The sequence below is a fragment of the Megalops cyprinoides genome, chromosome 8 (assembly GCF_013368585.1).
Source record: "Megalops cyprinoides isolate fMegCyp1 chromosome 8, fMegCyp1.pri, whole genome shotgun sequence".
Lineage (NCBI taxonomy): Eukaryota > Metazoa > Chordata > Actinopteri > Elopiformes > Megalopidae > Megalops > Megalops cyprinoides.
The window spans coordinates 36,624,445-36,648,115 of NC_050590.1; the positions used below are offsets into that span (position 1 = coordinate 36,624,445).

A 23,671-nucleotide genomic window follows, 5' to 3' on the forward strand; every position below is an offset into this window, starting at 1 on the left:
CCCTTGCTTGCTGGCCCCTCCCTCACCCCACCCCCTTCATTCAGGATGCTTACCATGGCCAGAACCTGACAGACACCCTGATCTTTTGCTGTGGATTTTTCTCACAATGACTTTTAAGCCTCAGTTTTAAACTACATGTGTTCATTCTGGATATGATAGACACCTACAGCTGTTTCACAGAATCACCTGGGTTTTGAAAACAATCAAAGACAAGGGAAGAGAGGACGAGACCAGCAGACCCACAGGAAGACCACAAACCTGAGCGCATCAGCTCCCAATGGAAAACAGCCCGAGTCAGGACCGCAGTGATGAAAAGTCTTATCTCTGGTAAGCTTAATCAACTCAGTACACTGTGCAGCCGGATGAAATTGTCTAAATATTAGACACAATATCCAATTTGTGTTTTGCTACAACATGCAACAACTGTTATCTAAGTACTGAGTTTTATAATAAATTGTGTACTGCTCATATTGTCACTTTGTCTTTTGTTGTGAACAATTTATCCTATTGTGTGTCCTTTCCCAGTACTTTTAATATGAAAGTATGTCCTCTAAAATATGTAGAACTCATTGGCAGACTGAACAGTCAGACACACAACCATAATAGTACCGCATGGCCTGGTGTCTCTGCCTGCACTAATAGTGAGTGATAGCCATGCCATTGTTCTTATTGGCAGCCATGAGCATACACACACACACACACATACACTACTCGTGGTAAGACTCATTTTTGTGTTTACATTTACTCATTTGGATTTCGAAGATGCTTTTAACCAGAGCATCAGTGACTCATCTAAACAAAGCTGAAAATGTGTAATATGGTGCTACAGTAAAGACAGTAGTGCAAGTTGAAAGTACAGTAAAGAAATTTGTGAAGTTCTACAGATGTGAAGGAAACATCCACAACCTAAATCCAAAATTTACAATGTGGAAAGCATTGTTGCTGTATCCAGTACAATTCAAGCACCATACAAAAACTCAAGACTTAAAAACTTAGTACAACACATTACAATCTGATCAATGTGCTGATGAGGTACATCATCATTCAGTGCTGCGTATTTCAAAGTTGTGTGCCTTGAAATGTAACAGCACATTTAAGTATCAGTGCTGTCCTCTGCTAGCTTCCAGAGAACGCCGTCACTGCGTCGTAAATGGAGAAAGCGATATGGTGGTTTGGATGGGAACAAATTGCTGGAGCCAGAAAAGGAGGATGATATGAGAGGTAGGTCTGTAGCATACATATGTGCCAAACCACGACCTAAGCCCTGTGGCTTTTCACCCTGTGATTTTCAGTCAACATGGTCTTGACTTGGGGCCAGATTTAAACAAGCTTTAACAGGAAGAGCTGTGTGGGCGTTATCTGTGATTCATTGTCGGTCAGGTTTAATTAAACAGGGCCAGCGGTTCTCTGGGCTGTGAGATTTTAAAGCAGAAGTGGGCGTGGTCAAGACCAAAACCAGATCCAGAAAAACTGATGTGGTATCTGTTCTATATAGAAAAACCAGTAGAAGTCATGTATTAAGTGAACATGGAGATACATGCACACATCCTCTGAATGATCACCTTATCTGTCATTCTGTTCACATGCATGTAAGTGCAGTTCACCTGTAACTTCACGTACATATGCTCTCAGTTTCTCACAGGTGACTCATAGTTTCTCAGTATGTGTGACCCCCCTCAGAAACACCCTCCTGCTTTGAAGGAAATGCTGTCTGCATTCTTTTGTCTGGAATGTTCCAATATAATACGGTCGCTTTTGGGCAAAAAAAATCAAGCTCATACTGACAATCAGATTCTCTTGTTGGTTGTGCTTTGACCAGTAAGTAAGCCAAGTGATCTCAATTGTTACAAGGCATTCATTTTTTCTCAAGCACATGATTTCTTAGAGATCAACTACACATTTCTCAATAGAATATCATATGAATTACATTGTTGTTTACACAACCTTCAATGTTTACTGAAAACAATGTTATGTAAGCTACACTGGAAATGATTGCTAATCAAATATGAAGATTATTTAGTAGTTCTTAATACTTCCAAACCTGTTAGCCTCAGAGCACTTAAAAAATGTTACAGCCCTTCAAGGCTAAATGGGAGCTCCAAGTAAGAACATACCACTTTTCTGTCTGTGGTGACTTAATGACTACTCCCAGAGCACATGCTGCTGAATTTTCAAGCCAGCATGTTAAAAATAAAGTCATTAAATGTACCAAGTGGGACCAGAGTAGAGCAGAGCAGTGATTTTACTGGGGTTGCATTCTATTCAGGGAGTGGTGTTTTGTGGGATTTTTATGTATTTCAGAATGTTCATAAATAGCAGAGACAACAATGGGGCTATAACTAGCAGCAAGAAACGGGTAGAAGTTAGCAACGCCTTCAAGAACCAATATCATTCAGCTCCTTCATGCCATTCTCCCCTCCCCCCAGTCCCTTACTGCTTACCTAGCATAATAGCCTTCCTTGTGTTTCAGAGAATGGCCTGATGACAGAGTCCCATCAGGAGAGGAATTCTTCTGAGGCAAAGAGCACTGAAAGCCAGGTACAGGCCCAGCCCTGTCTGCACCTCTCAGCAGAGTGCAGCAGATGGTGGAAGAATTCACACGATCCCCCCCCCCGCGCGCGCACACACCATGCACCGGCAAGAAGAACTAAGTTAACATAGGCACATTATAGGGTTAGTGTGTGCTACTGTAGGTTTTAGTGAGGAGTTGCCAGCTTGCATATATTTAGTGTCTGGAGGACACAAAGTGAAAAATCTTTGGAACTCCTACAGTTTGTAGCCACAAGTAAGGCAACTGTGCCTCAGTCACACCTACATTCTGCGCTACACTGACCTTAACCTCTTTGCTGCATTGAGGAAGGCCTGTGTGATGGAAACTAGCCTGTGTCATCTGAAAACTGATATTAAAAGAATGCTTTCTTGAAGTCACCCAAGATTATTCCAGTTTCCATGAGAATGCAGGACTTCATGTCATCCATTTTGGATGTACACACTACAATAAGAACTAAGTGCAAATTGGTGAGGAAGTACACTCTGTTATAGGGATGGCATTCTGCGCCACAGGAAAATCATGTGGGCTTGCCCTAATGGATTATGGACTTTGAGTCTGAGCATTTTGATGGGAGATGACATTATATGACATTTTCTTTAAAGCAATCACATTAATATGACTTTGTGGCACTCCAGATATCCTGGTCAAAGATGATTTGTGGTAAAGTGGAATTTCTCCATCTGATCTTCTTGTGTTTGTATCCCAAGGAAACTGTTGAGGCAGTCAACATTGCAAGCCCAATACCAAGAAATGCATTCCAGTCTCAGAAATCTGTCAACTTTGTGACTGCAGGATCACCAGGTAAACTGGTAGTAAGGCTGAATGAAAGAGTACAAGTTAGCAAGCAGCACACAGTGTCACAGTCACCGATATATTCCATGAATTTCTCACAGAGCAGGGATACCTTAAATAATTTTAAAAGGCCTTTCTTTTCATTTCCATCCATAGCTATCCGGATGTGCAAACAGCAGGGTGATGCTCAACATTAACTTCAGTACCTGACAAATGTGACACTCTCTCAGCTATGTTTCACCTGCATCCGATCATTTACACATTTGGTATTTGTTTATTATTTAAAACTGGTGTAAAACACTCTCAAAGCACAAACATATAGGAATACAGTTTACTCAAAAGGTCATGATGGCATTAAAAATTGACATAGGACCTGTGTTGGGATGCCGACGGTTGGCATAATAAAAACGTCAGAGGGATGAGGAAGTTCCAAACCTAGTGGTTTATTTACAGGTGCCCGAATTACTAATGCGAGGTATTTACAGTGCAACAGCTACATGTACTAACAAACAACAAAACTTGGCAAAACAAAAGTAAGAAAAGAAAGAAAGAGATTACCCTGAATTTACTTGTACTAGTAGGCTATGCCCCAACTGGGCCCTATAGCACACCCCAGGAGAGTTAGCGTACTCTCCCGTGCTTCACATTTTTGGAAAGACACCCGAGGGTGCTCTACCCAGGCCTTATAAACCTGAAGCCCCTCCCCCTGGGATACAGCAAACACTCAGACACATACTTTGATTTACATGGTTTTCCATTTCCTATTACTTCACATAAGGAAAGACAACTGCTATTCAGGAGTAGCATACAATAAGGGATACTGTAATACACTTACAACCATCATAGAAGCTGTGTGTTCACATATATTCTCCCCCTGCTGTTTACTGTTTGGTTCGCCCTGGACGAAACCCACCTCTTTTTAAGTGCATGGTTTCACCCGCCCCCCCCCCCCCCCCCCCCCCTTTACAGCCACACCATGGCAAACCGGTGTGTAAGTACTTCCTTTGTTTCCCCCCTTATTTACCAATTACAATGACCCTAAAGAATCATTGATTAAGAGTTTTTTTTTTAACTGTGTTTGATTCGCCAGCAGGACTCCCTGGCATCTCTATGCTGTAGTTACCTTAATTAGCATTTCAACTTTTAAAGTTCGTTTCTACACCCCCCCCGCTTTTTTTTAAGCATAACTACCACCTTTTCAACTGCTCTTTACAACCATTCACCTACAGCTAGACATCTTTATTTTTAAACTCGCCAATCCCGCTGATGTTCCGCCGGCACCGGGAATTTACAAGTTCACAAAAATGTGTTTAGTGTTGTGAAACGGAATCGATGGCGTCTTCCACAAATGGCACGGCGTTCAGTTCGTGACAACCTGTATAAATACATGAATGGACGTATACACCCCAATGGCAAAGTGTGCAAGGATGAAATGCATAAAGGCTCAAGTGCAAGTAAAAACACTCTGTTCTATTCGTGACTTTATTATGTGTGTGAGAGAAATATCTTTCCCTGCAGAATACAGATTAAACCGACACCTGCTAATGTGGAGGCTGCTGTCATTTCACTGCTTGAGTTAAAACACTTTCCCTTGTAGTTTATTCCAAGCATTGGACAAAAATTCTTGCAAAATTATTCCAGAGGTGAAAGAAGAGAAAATGTCTATCCCTTCATAGTATAACTATCATATCATATCATATCATATCATATCATATCATATCATATCATATCACAGGTGAAGCACAGTACAACACAATCATCATTGTGTTGTGTTGTACCTCACTTGTAAGTTGCTCTGGATAAAAGCGTCTGCCAAATGAATAAATGTAAATGTAAATATCAGCATTCACTGAGCACACTAAGCCTTACTGATTTAAAGTGACACTCCAGCAAAATGTTAAATTTTTTCATGGAACTTACAAACAATCTCTGAGAAATGGATCAAGTAGTTCAGTCTTGTGAGGACTGGTATTAATTTTTTATGTGAGCCACAGATTTGTTTTTAATCTGCAGGCTCTCCGTTACTAGTCAGCAGTGGGAGTCAAAGGATTGCCGGACCAAATGGAGAATCAGGGCGGAATACCAACCCCTACTGGCACAGCATCAACAGGCTGGAGACCCAGCAGAACCCTGGGAAACGGAAACTGTAGGTCTTCTAGCTACCCTGAACTGGCATGGGGTAAACCATCACTACCTACATAGGGTTATGCAGTAGATTAAACACTTGTGGCTGAAAAATGCCCCGTGTTGACACAAAACAACTTCAGCAAAAATACAGGTTGATGGAAAGTGTAATGCAGGTGTTGAGTTTCATAAGGAATCACTACCAGTCTTATATATACAGGGCGGCCGATGTGCTGTTTGAGAGTTTTGCCTCTGATGAGAGAATCAGCGTGATGCAGTTTTTCGAGGTACAGTAAAACATTTTCATATTCTGCCTGTTCTTTCTTAAAAAAAAAAACATTTCATTTGAGTGAGGCTAGTTAAGACTGAATTAAATACAACCTCTGATAGATACACACACACACACACACACACATACAGTTACATCTGAATGTAACACCGTGGGTGAGTAATGTTACAGTAGAGAACAAATCAAATCCTAGTATCTTCTGATCTGGCTTGTCTGTGGAGTAGGCTGGGCTAGTCACTGGATGAACGCATCTAAAGTAAACACCCACTCTAGGTCCGGTTACGGAGGAATAAGAACTCAATGAGAATTTGGTAAGGAAAAACAAAATATTGCCGGCACATTTATTATCAACCACATGAAGCTCAAATGTCCTCACTTTTAAATATTTACAGTTCAGTATAAAAAACAAAATATATCTCTCAAGGTAATGGCAAAAGAAACTTTCCTGACCAATTTGCTATTCGATTTGCTACAAGTATAAAAATAAAATGAGCGCTCTTTTACTCATAAGGTCTTTAACTAAAATCTTACTACTCTGGTACTAACATTTTTTTTTAAAGAAAATTATGTTGCAACCTTATGGCTTCTAGATATAAAAATAAAGCAAAGCAAAGTCCCATCTACCGGTAATTTGATTTGAAAGGAAAAAAATTAGAGATCTCTTTAAATTTCCTGTTGCTTAGCTGCTCGGTTGATATCCAGTTGCCCCGATCCGTTGGAGGAGTATGGTGGGAGTTGCACAGGACAGGACGATCGACGCACACGCAGTCCTTCCTCTAGCACAGGCAACGCAGCTCGCTGGACCTTCTCTGGCTCGCCATCTCTGTATCTTGACTCTTGCATATGTGTATACACAAAAAAAACCCAACCGGAGTTTCAAAAAAAAAAATAGCAGAACTGCACGGGAAAAAAAAAAGTCTTCTGGGTTCTGTACTTTTCCAGGGATGTCTCCTACGTATATGTACTCTAATGGTGATGATTTGGCTTCAAAGAAATTATTAAAAGTAAAGTAAAAGGTTCTCAACTTTCTGCTTAATTTTCTCTGTCTGCATTGATCTTGGTATCCGGGGAAGAAAAATGAGAGCGTGCGTGCGTGCTCCCTCTACCGTCTACTACGCATGACCAGGCAGAAATTAACCCTTTCAGTGAGGGTACATTTTATGTGGGTTACATGTATAACTTGTGTATGGTAACTGCAAGGTTGAGTACTCCACTTCTTTACCTGTAGGCAGTGTGGAGCTCTGGGATTCAGAAATCAGACCCCAGGATTAAGGACTGTTACTTACTGATGAAGAAGCTCCAGGAAGCTGATGGAACTGTAGACAGAAACACATTCCACAGGTCAGACTGTCACCCTGGAGGGGAAATTTATCAAAAATATATTAACAAGTCATTGTCTACATAAGCTCTTTTCTTAGTGGCAGTCAGTGAGATATGGATAGGGGAGATAGAGGGCTCTTCTTTAGTCTGATGATGTCCCATTTCCCTGATTGAAAACCTTGCTTTTAGTAAGGATCACCCATCAGTAGCTGATTTTTGTAAATTTATTTAGCATTCCTACCGTCCTACCCCCTTTTACACTTAACTTTTTAGTAGCTGCCAATTAAACCTTTAGGCACCACCATAGTAATAGTTGCATACCTCATTCAGGAGTATGCACTCATTAGGTGCATGCAGTCTTCTGATACACACATATGCCTACCATGACTAGTTTCCATACTACAAGTCCCACAGTGGACCAAGAGGCAAATGCTACCAGAGAACAAGTGTATCTTCCTGACACTATCTGAGTAACTCATAGGCATTCAGTCCAATCCCATGGTGAAGTGAGCTGTGTGCTGAAGGGATTCTTGCTGACCAGCCCACTCCTGCTCCTGGTGGAACAAATCCAATCTGTTTTCCCAATGTGGGCTCCTGGCCACTGTAAGCAAATGACATGGCGGATTTTGAATCCAAGTCATAGGGCTCAGCCTGCACTTGAAACGAGTGCTTTTGCTGTCAGAGCCCCAATAAATTTATTCTTAATTAATCATGTCTAATGTGGTAGCATTAGACTTTTGAGTACTTTTAAAAATGCTTTTAACTGTAACAAAAAAGTTGTGTTACATTAGATTGACAATCAGTTACATTAGTTTTGCCGACGAGAGAGAATCCAGAATTTTAACTTAAAACCAGTTGTTGTTTTTCTTCTAACATGATTTACATGTGGCATGAAAAATAAGTTATAATTGACTGCGATTGGCTGGTGCTTATTTAAACTGGGATGCTTGTTAATCATGTTAAACAATCACAAATGGGTTCAGGATGACTAGCATTATGAAAATGGGTTTTCTGCCCTCTCTTTACAGTAAATAGCAAAATTGATTCAGACAAAAGCAAAGCATTCTATTTAGCATGTACATCTACCTGAAAAAAAAATGGAACACTCTGTAGCGGGTGTCAAATTCTTCACATGGCAGTATTTGATGGGCTGTCATTTGCCCCTGACTACAGGTGTGTGACTGGCATGGTGTCTTTCATCCTGAAAGCGCTGCAAGGGCGGTTTGTCATTCCGGATTTTTCCACGTTCTCCGAAGAAACACAGAAGCTTTTTCTGAAGAGCAAACACCTGTCTCCCACAAAGGTGTGTACCCGACCAGTACCCCCCCCCCCCCCCCCTCCTTGTTTGAGAGTTCAATCAATAATGCAAATGAAAGTAAAAATGAAAATTGCCACTTAGGTTTCCTATTAGAAATCAGAAACTTTCTTTTGAGACAGAAATTGACCAGGAGGGGGAGTAAGGCAACAGATTCTGAAGTGATGTAGCCAAAAATCCAAATTATGTAGGCATTAGAGAAAGTCACGCTTGTGGTGATGCTTGAATGCTGTTGTTCATGCACGTGCTGGTCTGGGAGTGGTCTGTCACTGTTGTTCTTACTACTTGGAGGGATACACTTCTGTTCTTCTGTGCTGGAAGTCACTCTGGATAATAACATCTGCTAAATGCGTGTAATGTAATGTAATGCATTAACTCCAGCAGAACACTGGTGCCCTGAGCTAGAATGCAGTTTTCTATGCCAAATCCCTTACTAAGAGCAGCACTCTGTGATGTCATGCAACTCTGCCTATCTGTCCCAGCCTCCTGTGAGAGACTATATTTAGTTCATTTGCATCAAATTACCTTCTAATATGTGATTTGTGAGACTGGGCATGTAACCAGGTCTTGGGTGGAATCAGTTTTAGGGCGACATGGATAAGCATTACTTGTACATAGAGCCTGAGTGGGAGAGGCAAGCTTAAGTATCCCTGTCAGTACTCCGCCTCCCTAGCTATGGTGTTTTTGTTTTTTTTCCCCTGTCCATGTGCTTTTGTTTGTTTCTCCTTGTGTTCCAGCCCTGCCCCGCTCTCCGCCCTGTCTCCACCCTCCTGATCTGCTCCACCTGCCTGCCCGCACACCTGTTTCTGTACCTGTTTCGTCCCTGCTGTATTTCTCGATTCCGTTTATTACCGTTTTCGACTTCGACTTCGACTTCATTTCTGCCTGCTGCCTTGTCCTATTGCCTGATCACCTACCTACCTGGTTCCTGACCCTGCCTGTTCCTGTTCTCTGCCCCTGATTCTGCCCTCGGACTGCCTTCCTGGGTTCGACCGTGCCCGTTTTTGATATCGCTTTAGTTTTGCATTTTTCAATAAACCTGCCTGGAACCTGAAGCTCTCGTGGTCTGCGACTGAGTCCTTACCTGAGTCGTTACAATACCAGCTCATAGAAAGTTTACCTTCTGGGTAAAAGCACTGTTCTTTAGGTACTTTTGAAGCATATCCATGCTCCAGGTAATAAAGAGGCTTTTAGTAAAGAAGGAGGTAGAAGATAAAACTAATGTCCTGTCTACACGCTGGTTTCATTCCCTCTGCCAAGCCTGCAATATTACAATATTTCAGCATTGTGGTACTGAAAAAGCTAACTGTCCATATATTCATGCAGTCAGAATGGCTGGAATTAAGTGACTAATTTAAACAGTGAACCCCAACATTACAAATTAAGCACTTAATTTTTAACATTTGAATAGGCTCACTGAAAACTGCCAGCCATGATTTTCATCACGTTTGTATTTTGCCTGTAATATAGATGATGATGAAAGCAGGAGGATGAATTCGAAGTAGATGATCCAGAAAAAACCAGTTGGGTTTGAGCTGATAAGACTAGAAAGCACCCAGCAGATATCCATTGCTTCTGATGTCTTCACCAGGAACTAGGCTCGGTCAGCGGAAACAGTGGAAAATGGGGAGTTTCCATCTGCACGGTCGACGGTCAAAGGTACTGCGCTGCTGGAGGGGGAAAACCACACTTCCACGTGTTTCGGACCATGCAGTCCTCATATTCAAGTCTTTTACTGTCAATCTTGCCTACAAAGCAACACTATATTCAAACTATGCTAACATATGCTATGTCATCAGGCCATTTCATCCCACTGTTTTAGCTGAAGGAAGTACAGCACCATGGATGAGCTGTACTGCTCCAGTGTCTGGGGGATGGCAGTTTTCTCAAACTGGCCTAAATTTGTTCCAAGTTTGTTCCTTGTTGACTATGCGATTATTTTTCTCCCGCTGGTCTGGCTGCACTGCTCCAGTTTGTCTGTAGTGGATAACAGTTTTCTCAGGCAGTTTTGGCTGTACTCTCCCAGGTTGTGCATTGGAGACAGTGCCGAGCCTTGTGTTTTGAGAGAGATTTCCTGGCCCCTAATTTACGGCATCGCAGTGGACCAGCTCAGTGTTGATTATGTGCACAGACATGTGGGCGTTGAAGACTTTTCGAAGTATGAGTCGGCTTTCATGCTCACCAAACAAGGTAACCCAAGCAGACATCTGCGCCATATCACCCAACGCAGTATCAGGTACTGTAACAGAGTATTCTTTTCCATGTCCTTTCAGGTGTTCCGCACAGTCCTTTGACTGAGACAGGTGCCATTATCACCACTTCCTTATTACAGGTATGGAATATGTGAACTCTACATCTTTCAGACAGCTCTTTGCCTGCAACAGGTGTGAGGAGCCACTCCTCTGCAGCTAGGTGACCTGTTTGTATTGACTTTGACAGTTAGCAGCGCGGCTGGGCACTGAGGAAGACGAAAAATATGAGTCGGTAAGCCACATTCCAAACATGCAAAGTGCTGTATCCTTATAACCAAGCCAAAAATGCTGCTCTGTGTGTCAGACTGTCACATACAGTAGAACTAACATCTCCATACAGTACATGCAACAGCAAAAGACACTGCAATCTTTTGTGCTCTTTTTTGGCAGGTTCTTAATGTTATCAGAAAGCTGTGTAACAAAGAGCACGCCAGCATAAACTGCACAAGGTATCTCACATTTCAACAACTGCTAAAAATAGCTAAAAATTGTGTATTTATTATTTTGGATTTTTTGTAATATGAGTGGTTATACATCTGTTTTCAGTTACCAGAACTTGAGGAAGGACAGCGTTGGGCTACATGCTCTTGCTTTTTACCTTCAGGAAAAGAAAGTAAGTCATTTTAGAAATCTGAAAACATCCAGTATAAGATTAATGACTTAGAATAGTCTTAGAATAACATTTAGACTCTCAGTGGTAGAATAAGTAGTCTTTCATCTATTTTTATTTTTATAGCTGTATATAATTTCTGGTAAATTCTAGTAGATCTTTCTTCTTTTCTGTTAGTGTTTTCCAGAGTCAATAGACATTAACACCACCTTAGACTTACTGCATCAGGTAAATATTTGATCTGATTTTTTTCATTTCTGCACATATATATTTGATTTACAAATATACTATAACTGCAAAAAATATTTTCTCATAATTTTGAGAACATTGAGAAACATTTGACATTTGAAAATCAGTGAGATACATATTTTAGGTCCTTTCTACATTTGTTTTCTTTGTGCTTTGTGATATCTGTATATTAGGATTTGTTAATTTATAGTGTGCACATGGTTTGGGTGTCCTGAGCACAAGATGCATTTCAGATTTCATTCATGAATTCAGTCATCATAATTTAAAGATTAACTTTTGGCAATTCACCTGGTGGAAACTTGTGTCAGTGTTCTTCCACAGAAGTGACCTGCGAGTCTGGGGCTGCCATGGCAGCCACATTAGCCAATGGTGGGCTCTGTCCCTTGTCAGGTGACCAAGTCCTCAGTCCTTCATCCACCCGAAGCATGTTGTCTATGATGCAAGTGGCAGGAATGAACGATTACTCCAGAACATTCCATTTTAAGGTGTGCAATGTGCACAATAGACATACTTCATTTACACTGCAGAAAGTTAGAGAAATATTTTAAAAAATAACAACTGACATTGGAGATGTCTGGACAGATGATATCCATTTGTGTTATGTTCAACAGACTTCAGTGCCAGCCAAATCCAGCCAATCAGGGGGCATGCTGATGGTGGTTCCCGGTGTCTTGGGACTCATGTGCTGGTCGCCAGAGCTGGATGCCTTTGGAAACTCCTGGAAGTCTGTCCACTTCTGTGAGGTGGGGGTCATAGCATAACCCTCAACCAAGATGTGGGGTATCAGCCAGGAACCCCTCAAACTAACCAGGGAGATAGAAACTGTAATGGTTAATCCTTTTCTGGGGGGGTGTTCATTTGTGCAGCTGTTTTAATTTCAGCCTTTCTGAAATTTCTGCAGGAATTGGTGTCAACATTCCAGCTCCACAGCTTTGAAGTCAGAACCCCATTCCGACAGGTGGTGGCCTACCGACAATGGAAGGCGGAGTCTGAGGTCAGTGGACCTCTGCTGTCAGAAAATTAGATCCAAAAAAATGTACAGAGATATAACACAAATACTGTATATACATTACATATATATTAATAAGGTATTATCATTTGTGCTTTCAACTCTGCCTATGATGAAAGTTTAAAAGTAAAAATATTTTTTTATACATGCATAAAAGTACACATAAGTGTAAGGTGGCAAGAGTATATATTTTGTTAAATGTGTCATAAGTGTTGACATATTTTACCATAGGTCGGCATACAGAATTACAGTATTTTATAATAAACAACATGCAGAAAAACTGCACAGCTGATTACAGTGCAGTGGTGAAATGAAAAGGACATGTTTGCATGTTAAACAAATCTGAATCCATCCACATGGCTGAAGATCCACTGTGGAAATTCAGGTTAAGTAACCTGCTGAAGGATACCTTTTGGTTTTGTGCACTTGCTGAGCCAGTACATGCGTCTAACTTGTATCACTCTATCTGCTCTCATGTTGCAGGGTTATCAGATAATGAACATCTTACTCTCGGCCTACAGGGGAGATGTGCAGTCCTTACGGAGGTAAGTTCCATTCCATTACATTGTGCCTGTTTAGTAGAGTGACTTACATGGCTACATTTTTTCACGTAATCCATTTTGACAGTCAAATATTTCTTGAAGCACTTCAGGTTAAGTGCCTTGCCTAAGGGTACAACAGCAGTGCCCCACATGGGAATCCTGTGGTATGAGCCCTGCTCCTTACCACTACATTACTGCTGTTTCACATCAGCATCGATCCTATTATTTCTGATATTATTTATTAGTACATGGCAACACCCCTTGTTCAATGCAACTTGTATATTATTTTACCCATATAGAAGGCTGCGTATTTACAATCCAAGGTCAATTCCTTGCTCAAATCTAGTACTGCTGAGCTAGGGATTGAACTGGCAACAGTGAGTTTTCAGACCAGCTACATGCCACACAGCTGCACTCTACTTGTAACATACACACATTTTCTGTGTTACCAGCACCACCTCCCGGTTAACACCTCAGCTGATAACATATAGCTCACAGCATGATGTCAAAATCAGGTTTTACCTTATGATGCAAGAGTTCATTAACAGGATGCGATACCCTGTGCTTTCAGTAACTCAGTGATATGAACTAATCAAAGTCTTTTACCTTGGTGGGTAAAGTGTTTTGTTTAGTTCATGTTGCTAAATGACTGACAGCTCACGGCAGCTTCATCCATTGATAGTATATCCCAGTTTTTGTCTTGGGGACCCCCTGTGTGCACTGGTTTTTGTTCTAACCAAGATCAGTCAGCTTTTTAGCTAATTACTGATCTACACTTGGTCTGTATTGACAGTTGACACACCATTAATGAGAGGGAGTAAACTATACTGAATTAAATATGAAGCAATATTAAATATGAACTATAATTGGACAAAACAAACCACACTGAGCTCTGCTGGAACCAAAACCAGTCCACGGGGCCAAGGTTGTGAAGCCTTGCCCTGTCAACACTGCTCAAAGCAGAGGTTGCCTGTAAGATGATCTAAGACCAGATTCCCCAGCTGCAGTTCTAACCTTAACCATTATAAACCAAACAGAAAAACTGGTCCTAAATCAGTACTTATGGGAAACTTCTATCTGGAGCCTCATCACCAGTATCAGCAGACTTCAATGAACCTCAGGAGTGCGCTACATTGATTCCATAGGTACTTCTTGTCGGGGGCAGATATGAATGCGGTCGATTATGATGGGAGGTCTGCCCTGCATGTTGCTGCCTCAGAAGGCCACCTAGAGGTCATCATGTTCCTGATAGAAAACGCAGGGGTGCATTTCTCAGCCAATGACAGGTACAGTAATATCATGTGTTTCTCAGCCATTGACAAGGACAGAAACACGTCATGAAGTGATAGCCACAATTCATGGACTGTCTTGTATCAATAATCAACTTAAAATTATGATCAATGATATTGAAATAGAAAGAGTGTATGAAAATAAATTTCTGGGTGTGATAATTGATCATAAATTATGTTGGAAACCACATATAAAAACGTAAAAACAAAAATGTCTAAAACCATTGCAATATTATATAAAACTAAAGATATCTTGAATCAGAACTCACTTATATATACTGTATTGTTCTCTCATAGTTCCATACATTACCTACTGTGTGGAGGTATGGGGAAACATACAAAACAAATACTAATCCAATTTTCATGCTACAGAAGAGAGCTATAAGAATTGTAAATCGATTGGATTATTATGAACCAACCAACACACTAACTTAAATGCTTTAAAATGTGATCTAGTTGATCTTAAAACTGCACAGATATTGTACAAAGCACAAAATAACTTACTTCCTAACTGTATTCAGAGGTTGTTTGAAATTAGAGAGAGCCAGTATGAACTTAGGGGAATAAGTATGTTTAAAAAAAGGGTAAGGACAAATATAAAAAATACATGTATATCTGTCAAAGGGGGTAAACTTGTGGAATAGTTGTGACAAGGAATTAAGAATGTGTAGTTCACTTAGGAAATTTACAAAAAATGTTTAAAAATAAGGTGGTAAACAAATGTATAACTGAGGTATGAGCATTATTGTGTATGAAATGTTTGGAACTTTTGTTTTTGCTTGTTTTATTTTGTCTTTGTATAGCCTAAACCTAGTAGTGAAAGGGTTGCCTATTCGAACATGGTTATGTAAAAGGGGTAGGTATAATAAGCTAAAGCTTCAGCCTACACTTTTTTGGTCAATATTTTTTGTTTTTCTTTTAATTTAATGCCTGATTGTTAATTATTTATTTCTATGTGCATTCATTTTGGAAAATTGTTAATAAGGACCGAAATATATTATTACTTTTTTATCCGAACTGAAAAAAAATGGTCTTGAGGAACAATTGCAGTTGGGTGATTTTGCTTTGTGCTCCAAACAGGTGTCTTTGGCCCAAGTAAGAGAAAAATTACATACTTCTAAATTATAATCTTATTTTTACTCTTAAAATAAGCCAAAATCCTTTTTTGGTAATTGTCAGCTTTCGTATCATTTCCTGTTGAACAGTACTGACCAAGATAATCGTGTGGTCAACTTGTACTTAATCTTACAGATTTATTCATCTTTCACTTCAAATCATCTTCACAGCTCACCCTCTCCACCATACCTGACACGCCAATTTACAGACTGGAAACTGCTAAATTCTTTCAGAATCCATATGAGACAAGCCCCCCCGCTACCAAAAAAAAGGAAATCATTCAAATTAAATTTTTCGGCAGGTGGGGGAACACGCCCCTGCAGGAGGCAGTGAGGAACAATCGTGTTCAAGCAGTCCGGCTCCTCAAGAAGTACACCAATCATCCTGAGACTGTGTGAACCACAGCGCTGCTGCCATGCAGCAGGTCAGCTGGCCTGCGCAGACAGTGCAGTGCCTTGCACAAGACTCCTCCCTGTGCATGCTGATGCATACCTGTCATGCGGTCATTGACATCTAAAGCATTACACGTGTCTGTCACTTTACTGCTCACTGCAGAAACATGTAGCAAAAACTTCCACCCAAGCCACAAACCTGCTTGTTATCTACTGCTGTCACATATCCAAGTCCATAATTTGATTTTCTTTTGAATTTTTAGTTCATAGATGTACTAAGCTGAACATATTTGTGATGTACACATACTGTGAGCTCTGCTTTGCAGCCTCTGTAAGCACATTCTTTAAAGATCCAAAACATTGTTGAAATTCATTCAAATTACTGACTGCATGTGCTTGGTCTCAAACAGACTTTATTGCCCAGGCTTGTATCATTAAATAACACAGGATATTGTATCACATAAAATAAATGAAAAAAATGTATCAGCAAATAACAGTAATTTCTTTTTTTCCACTACAACACTGACATGCTTAAGCAACTGGGCCCGCCTCATTTACAAGCATACTTTTGTTTTTTAACCTGCAAACATTGTAAATGTTCCTGTAGAAGCTATTCACAACCTTTGAAAGCATCTGTACATTTCAGCATTTTACTTAAGCCACAGATGCAAACAAAACAGGAGAGAGGTGGTGCTCTGCATGATATCACCACATTGTTGCCTTTTTGCATCCATGGAAGGATGATGGCCCTTGGATGGCGATGTGGGGAGTGTTTACTGCTATTTACACAAGAGACCAAGAGTCTTTCCCCAATAATTTTGGATCCTGGTGGAAATGTACCATAAATGCAGCTGTAAGAGTGACATCCCTGACCTGATCCCCTTTCCTGGATTTATCTGCATTCCAGTTAAGCGAGCTGTATGAAGCAAAAAAAAAAAAAGCCAGTTTGGTGCAAAAGGCCTGACTCATGCCAGGAGAGGATCTTTGCCCTGGCTATCCTGATTATGGAGTACGTCCTTTCCTGTCTTGTTTGGGGCTGTTCCCATCGGCTGGTAAGCTAAATGGCCTCTGGGTTTAAGAGTAGAAGATGATCTCTGGGATCTGTCCATCCTCCACAGAGGTACCATTGTTATTTCCAGGAGAGCTGAAGAAGGAAAAGGTGGTCTTGGTCCCTGTTGCAGACTCATGGGTCACTTTTCTTAGTCCTTTTGTACCATAGTGGGAATCTGGACCCTGCATGATAGAAACCAGAGAATGTCACATGACATCTGCAACCAATCAAAATGTACCCATCAGGACAGGTTGTTGGAGGGGGGGGGGGTGGTACACTATATAGACAAAAGTATTTGGCCACACCTGTTTTTCAGGGTTTGGGCTAAGCCTCTTATCTCCAGTGAAGGGCAATCTTAATGCTTCAGCATACCAAGACATTTTGGACAATGCTATGCTTCCAACTTTGTGGCAACAGTTTGGGGAAGGCCCTTTTCTATTCCAACATGACTGTGCCCCAGTGCACAAAGCAAGGACTATAAAGACATGGTTTGATGAGTTTGGTGTGGAAGAACTTGACTGGACCGCACAGAGCCCTGACCTCATAATGCTCTACAGAATGAATGGGCACAAATTCCCACAGAAACATTCCAAAATCTTGTGGAAAGCCTTCCAAGAAGAGTGGAAGCTGTTATAGCTGCAAAAGGGGACCAACTCCACATTAACGTACACTATATGGACAAAAGTATTCGGACGCCTGACCATTACATTGTAATGACATTGTATTCAAATACATATACTTTAATATGGAGTTGGTCCCCCTTTTGCAGCTATAACAGCTTCCACTCTTCTTGGGAGGCTTTCCACAAGATTTTTTTCAAAAAAATTTTACTGTTTGAGAGGGATGGGTACATGTAAACACAGAAAAAAGTCAACTTTTTTAAATTTGCAGCTTATGTTAGTTTCCAGTGCTTGTTCAAAACAGTGCTCAAGACATCCTACAATAATTTTAAAAAGTCAAAATGCAGGCATTAGTATATTTCTGATGAGAACTGTGACCTCCTAACAGGCTACACTCACCTTTAGGGTCGCACAAGCTGTGTAGCTGACATTTGCTATGATTTCAACAGGCTCCTTGAACATGACCCTGAACGTGTTTGCAGTTCCATCACAACTGAATCCTGTGTCATTCTGTCCGAGCGTTAGGCCTTTGTCACTCTCAATGATCTACATGGACAAAAGGACATTCATTTATTTCAGCAAGAGACAAAAACCCTCATTCAACCTTCTCAAACTATATCTGAGAGCAAATTAAAAACTGACAATGTCTGAAACAAGCTTACAGGAAGTCAGATCAGCAAAAAAAAAAGCCAAAAAAACACCACAGCCTTACCTGTATGTTGACCTGATAATCGGTAGGTCCATGAATAGATCCATAGAGTCCAAACCCAACTATTAATATTCGTCTGTTTACGTTGAACCTGTATTAACAAAAAACAAAAACATTTAGGAAAAACGGAACTAAAAACTCACCTCTGGTAACATTTTAAATGTTAAACTTATTTTCAACGGTGATGCTCCCTGGTTCTTTTTGCGATGCCAGTATGTGTGCTGAACTCACCTTATTCTGTCGCTGGTTCCACTATATCCCCAGCGGCTTTCAACCTGCTGGAACCTACTAATGCTGCACTCCTTTCCACGGAGGCAACATCTTGGCCTGTCGATGTAGTCAACCCGGGGTTTGGGGTTTACTGTAAAGTGTAAAAACAGATTTACCACCTCCCGATCGAACAAAATTCCAGACTGGGCAGGCCCTGTTGCATGAGAAAGAATATCAAACTTGTTTCGGTGCTTCTATTCTCAAAAATGTAAAAAAAAAAAAAGACAAACAAAGCAGAAACAGAACACTTCCAAATACATTAGTATTTCAGGAGAGGACATGCACAGACTGTGTATTAGGACTACAATCCACATTAATGTATCACCTTATGTTTAATTACAATATACAAAGGACTGACCCTTTGGTAATGAACTGTTCACTTGTGTCAACTAGCTCACATCCAGTTCTGGTCAACATTATTGGCACCCCTGTATTTTAAGTACATTATGTACAATATCTTGAGAAATAATTGGAAATGCACCAACTTTGTATCATCAGAATACTTTAATAGGATGTCCAAAGTCATTCAACAAAAAAAGATGTGTTGTCAACTTACATGTAGTGATTTCACAGACTAAATATAAAATGTGACCTGGACAGCATTAAAACTACCCTTCCCTAATATTTGGTTGCACAAGCCTTAGCAGCAATGACAGCCTCCAAACATTTCTTGTAGCCATGTGTAAGCTTCTTGCACCTGACTGCTGGTAGTTTCTCAGACTCTTTAAGTGCAATTTGTTCAAGCACTTGAATGTTTGTGGGATACCTTTTCCCCAATGGCAGGTTCAGCCCTTTCCAAAGACTTTCAATCGGATTGAGATAAGGATTCACTGTTGGCCAGTTTAAAACAGTCCATTTTTTCATTTTCATCCATTCTTTTGTGCTTTTGGATGTGTGCTTTGGGTCACTGTCCTGCTGGAGGACCCATGATCTTCGACCCATACCTAGTTTTCTGACACTGGGTAACACATTTCGCTCTAGAATGCCTTGGTAATCCTCTGATTTCATGGTTCCTTTAACATGTTCAAGGCCTCCAGTACCAGAGGCAGCAAAGCAGCCCCACAACATTACAGATCCTCCACCATATTTAACTGTTGGTAGGGTGTTCTTTTCCTTGTAAGCTTCATTTCGTCACCTAAAAACAAATCACTGGTCTGCAATGCCAAAGAGCTCTACTTAGGTTTCATCTGTTCATACAACATTTTCCCAGAAGGATTGTGGTTTGTCTAGGTAGGTTTTGGCAAAGATCAGTCTTGCCTTTTTATGTTTTTTTTCTCAGCAGTGGCCTCCTCCTTGGCCTTTGCCCATAAAGCTGTTCTTCGTTTGGTGTGTGGCATATGGGTTGAAACCATCACTCTAGATTGCTCCAGGGCACCCTTGAGCTCTGTGGGTGTTTTATGGGGTGTTTTTTTCCCCCCCACAGTTCGCACCAACATCCGAAGAGTTCTCTGATCCAATTTCCTCCTTCCACCTTGTCCTGGGAGGTTCTTTACAGTTCCATGAGCAGCAAACCTCTTAACATTGCACACTGTTGAAACAGGGATGCCAAGGTCTTTGGAGCTAGCCTTCTACCCTTTAGAATTCTTGTATTTGGTGAGCACTGACAATTTATCACAGATGCGTCTAATTTCACTGCAATGACAGTCTACTACTTCTTCTCAATCTGATTTGAATCCTTCAAAAGGGTGCCAATAATTGTGTCCATGGCAATGTTTCTGTTTTTTACACTTTTTCCAACCATTTCTTTTTAAATTGTTATTGTTTTATCCTGTGCTGTTCTGTTTCAAACATGTGAGTATATATCAACCACAGCTTTTTTTAGGAGATATTGTACATTATGTACTTAAAATACATGGGTGCCGATAATGTTGACCAGAACTGTCTACTATGAAAACAACCACGAATGCCTGCATGTGTTATATTTTATAGCTAATGGCTATAAAATGTCTGTATTTTAAATTAGACAAAGAAAATGTGGTCTTCTCAATAGGGACACTCACCTGCAGCAAATTCTTCCACTGTCATCAGTGGGAAACGGATGAGGGACAGCGCTTTTCCCAGAACTTTCTGTTTGTTTTCAGAGGTGAGGGGCAGCTGCTGTCTGTAGCATTCTGCGTCAGCCCAGCGCACCACGGCGCCAAAGAGGCGACTTTCCCGAATCCCCAAAGTGTCCCGCTCCAACACAGCGCAAAGAGTGTCTGCACAAAAATAAGGCAGGTCATGACACAATCTTACATGCAAAAACATGGCACATAGACAGGGCTGAAATCCTCCAATCAACAGTTTTGTCAGGCAAAATGGAAACGTAACAAAAAGCTGAAATGTCTGTTACCTAAATCAATATCTGTGAAACCCTCTGCGTTTATTGCATCTGCGGTGCTTTTATCTATTGTGTCCAAGCAGAGGCTAGCAAGCTGTGGTTCATCAAACAATCGGGCCTAAAAAATGAATCACAGTAGATAAAATTAAACACACTGGATCAGAAAATGTTCCAAAATTTAAGAAATATGCACAGCACTCGAAGCCTGTAATGCACTCCTGTAATTATGACTAATACAGAAATACCTATGTCTAAATAAATGTTATCAAAAAGTATGAACTACCATTTCCTGCCTCAACCAATGGTCCTTTCCACTTCAGAGAAATAAACCTGAAATGCAATGGTTTGGCCAATCATTTCACAGTTGCAGAGCGCATTGACATAACCTGTCAATGACACTGCTTCTTTCCCTACCTGGGTGAGTAGCATGAAGGCGTTGTCGGCTCGGAGGTGTTTCGTCAAGAATTCCACACAATGCGCCTCCAGCGCCGGAACGGCGTATTTTTTGGCTGTGTACAAAGTTGTCATAACTGTCTCCGGACCTATGTGGACTTCGTCCGAGTACAGGAACCTTTGTGCAACAGAGAAGGAAGATTACAGGCAATCAACACCGTAACGTCAAACTGACAAACGATTTTGGAGATGAAACAAAAAAGTGAAGTGGCAGAGCTACCCTCAATAAACTTACGTCCTTCAGATAATTCAATGAAAATAAAATACCATCCCACGATGAAAAGGCTGATTATGAAAAAACAGAAAGCAAGACGTTGCACTCAGAGGAATTAAAGATCCATTAAGCTAGCTAGCCTAATGTTTTAATACATAGGCCTACATAACTAGCTGTCAGAAACATTCTGAAAAGGTCTGGACTAAAGCTGTATTACAGCTGGACTTCTTTTGAAAACAATAATAGAGCTCATAAAAACACACAGACCCCCCTGCAATACAAAATTATAACTAAAGCCAAACTAAAGGGAACGCTGAATAATAACATTGGAATTGGTTATATGTGAGCTAACCTTACGATATATATGCAGCCTACGAGTGTAAAACCCATCCAGTTGGTCACTTACCCGTGAACTGCGTCTCAAAGTAACTCGTTTGATGAGTCGTTAATCATAGAAATCTTACCAGCTAGATGCTGCTAGTAACTTACACCATTTTAATTTCCTGTATATTTCATTTGAGGTTAGCCAGCTTCCAACCAAGCTACTGAACGACCTTATTTCCTTTTACCTGAGCAATGCCAGGAATGCGGCTGGTTCCACGTCTGGAAGCTCTATTTCAGCAGAGGTGGTCGCCATGCCTCCGTTAAACATGGCGTCAAAAACAGCACTGCCTGCAGCTAATACAAATTTATGTGCCGGAATCCTCTGCGCCTGCCTGCCCTTCCCCACTACAAACCTTACGTCGCTAAGCAACTCGTTGTTAAACAGAAAAGTGAAGCGCTCTTTGACGGAGCTCTTTGTAGCTTGCCAGTTGTACATGGGCTCCCGGGGCAGGCCTACAGCAGACGGGGAAATCGGCGCAGCTGCGGCGGTTGCAGCTCCATTCGGGAGCGATGCTGCGTTTCTCCCAGATCCTGAATGTGCGAAGTTCGAGGCTTGCCCTTCAACATTTTGCGCAGTTGCCATGTCGTCGGTTTTGATGTATGTGAGCTTTATGTGGCCGAACCGCTAAATATCAGCAATATGTACCGCTAATTCGACAGTCTAGAACCATTTTTTTTCGATGGTCACGGCTTTCACTGTTATATAGCCTCTGTTTACTATTCATATTAATGACGTCAGGCAGAACACACTTCCGTTTATTGTTATGGTCAATGTCTCCGCCAGATGGCGCACATTGACCGTTGAGTTCACAGCGTATAAAACAGTGTGGTAGCACACTCCATAAAACTATTCTGAATGCGTATGGTAGGTATACCATTAATACAAAATACAATAACAAGACTATTTATGGTTTAACTGGGAAAATATCAAGTTGCCTTTTATTTCTCATAAGAACCCATTTGTTGGACTTTGCAGATTTGTCTTAATATAATTGTTAGACAAACAGCTAAAAAAAAACAAAACAAAACTTAATTTTTTACAAGTTATCCAAAACTCCATTAATCTCCCATTGAGCAGACTAATTAGAATAAAAAATAAGCTGTTGATAACCCTTGTCTTAAACTATTTATGAATAATAATTGGACATATTATTAATTATACCAACTGATTTGCACATTTGAGAGCAGCACTGGTTGTATGATAGCTGACAAGGTTAGCTAGCTACAGTAGCTACTTCAGAAAATAAGACAGAGAGCAATGGACAGCTAACTTAAAAGTGTCAAACATCATATATTAGGATCACCCAGAGCAGGTACTACATATACTGTACATTGTACTGGAGAACTACCTCTTCCATCTTTCTATTCTCATTCTTTATCTCATTGTCTCACCATTAGTATAAGAATGAATTATCCAGCTATATAGGACTCACACCATGTTCTATCAGCTAGACACCTCAAAAAAGTATTTCCCTTTTTCAACTCTATCATTAACACACAGCATCAAGGCATCAACTATCTTAACCTGATTGCTGGATAGTGTAGTACCTACAGATAACTTCCATTCACTCTGCTAATCTGCTCTTAATAGAACCTGGACAGGATAAATCCGCTCTCCGTCCTGTCCCCGCCCACCTGATTTCCTGATTGCCTCCACCTGCCTGCCTGCCCACCTGCATCCCATCTCCTCATCAGCCCAGCCCTTTATAAGGAAAGTGCCTTTGTAGTGACAATTTCAGGTCCAGGACTCAACTTGTTATATCACTGTGTTGTGGCGTGAGCTCCTGGGCTCTGGCATGT

General features: G+C 40.8%; 2 protein-coding genes across 3 annotated transcripts; one reads left to right on the forward strand and one right to left on the reverse strand.

Annotated features, from left to right (window-relative positions):
* Positions 1-272: 272 nt before the first annotated feature.
* Positions 273-16,030, forward strand: glsl (glutaminase like). The gene is made up of 21 exons (XM_036534683.1): positions 273-327; positions 1,121-1,221; positions 2,471-2,538; positions 3,259-3,352; positions 5,357-5,489; positions 5,580-5,754; positions 6,985-7,097; positions 8,250-8,379; positions 9,983-10,050; positions 10,418-10,581; positions 10,665-10,723; positions 10,831-10,875; positions 11,034-11,092; positions 11,190-11,256; positions 11,431-11,481; positions 11,811-11,987; positions 12,114-12,245; positions 12,404-12,496; positions 12,995-13,056; positions 14,199-14,339; positions 15,760-16,030. Exons 1-21 carry the CDS (start codon positions 278-280, stop codon positions 15,854-15,856), a joined length of 2,079 nt encoding a protein of 692 aa, XP_036390576.1. The 5' UTR covers positions 273-277; the 3' UTR covers positions 15,857-16,030.
* Positions 16,031-16,250: 220 nt separating this feature from the next.
* On the reverse strand, positions 16,251-22,589 carry LOC118781875 (BTB/POZ domain-containing protein 1-like). 2 transcript variants are annotated; one of them, XM_036535003.1, is made up of 8 exons: positions 22,057-22,589; positions 21,235-21,391; positions 20,833-20,938; positions 20,501-20,698; positions 18,462-18,591; positions 18,234-18,321; positions 17,921-18,067; positions 16,251-17,083 (listed from the first exon to the last, which is right to left on the reverse strand). In XM_036535003.1, the coding sequence occupies exons 1-8, from the start codon at positions 22,452-22,454 to the stop codon at positions 16,925-16,927; spliced, it is 1,383 nt and encodes a 460-aa protein (XP_036390896.1). In that variant the 5' UTR covers positions 22,455-22,589; the 3' UTR covers positions 16,251-16,924. The 2 variants fall into 2 exon arrangements, with proteins under 2 accessions (XP_036390896.1, XP_036390895.1); XM_036535002.1 differs by having other exon boundaries at positions 18,462-18,654.
* Positions 22,590-23,671: the final 1,082 nt, after the last annotated feature.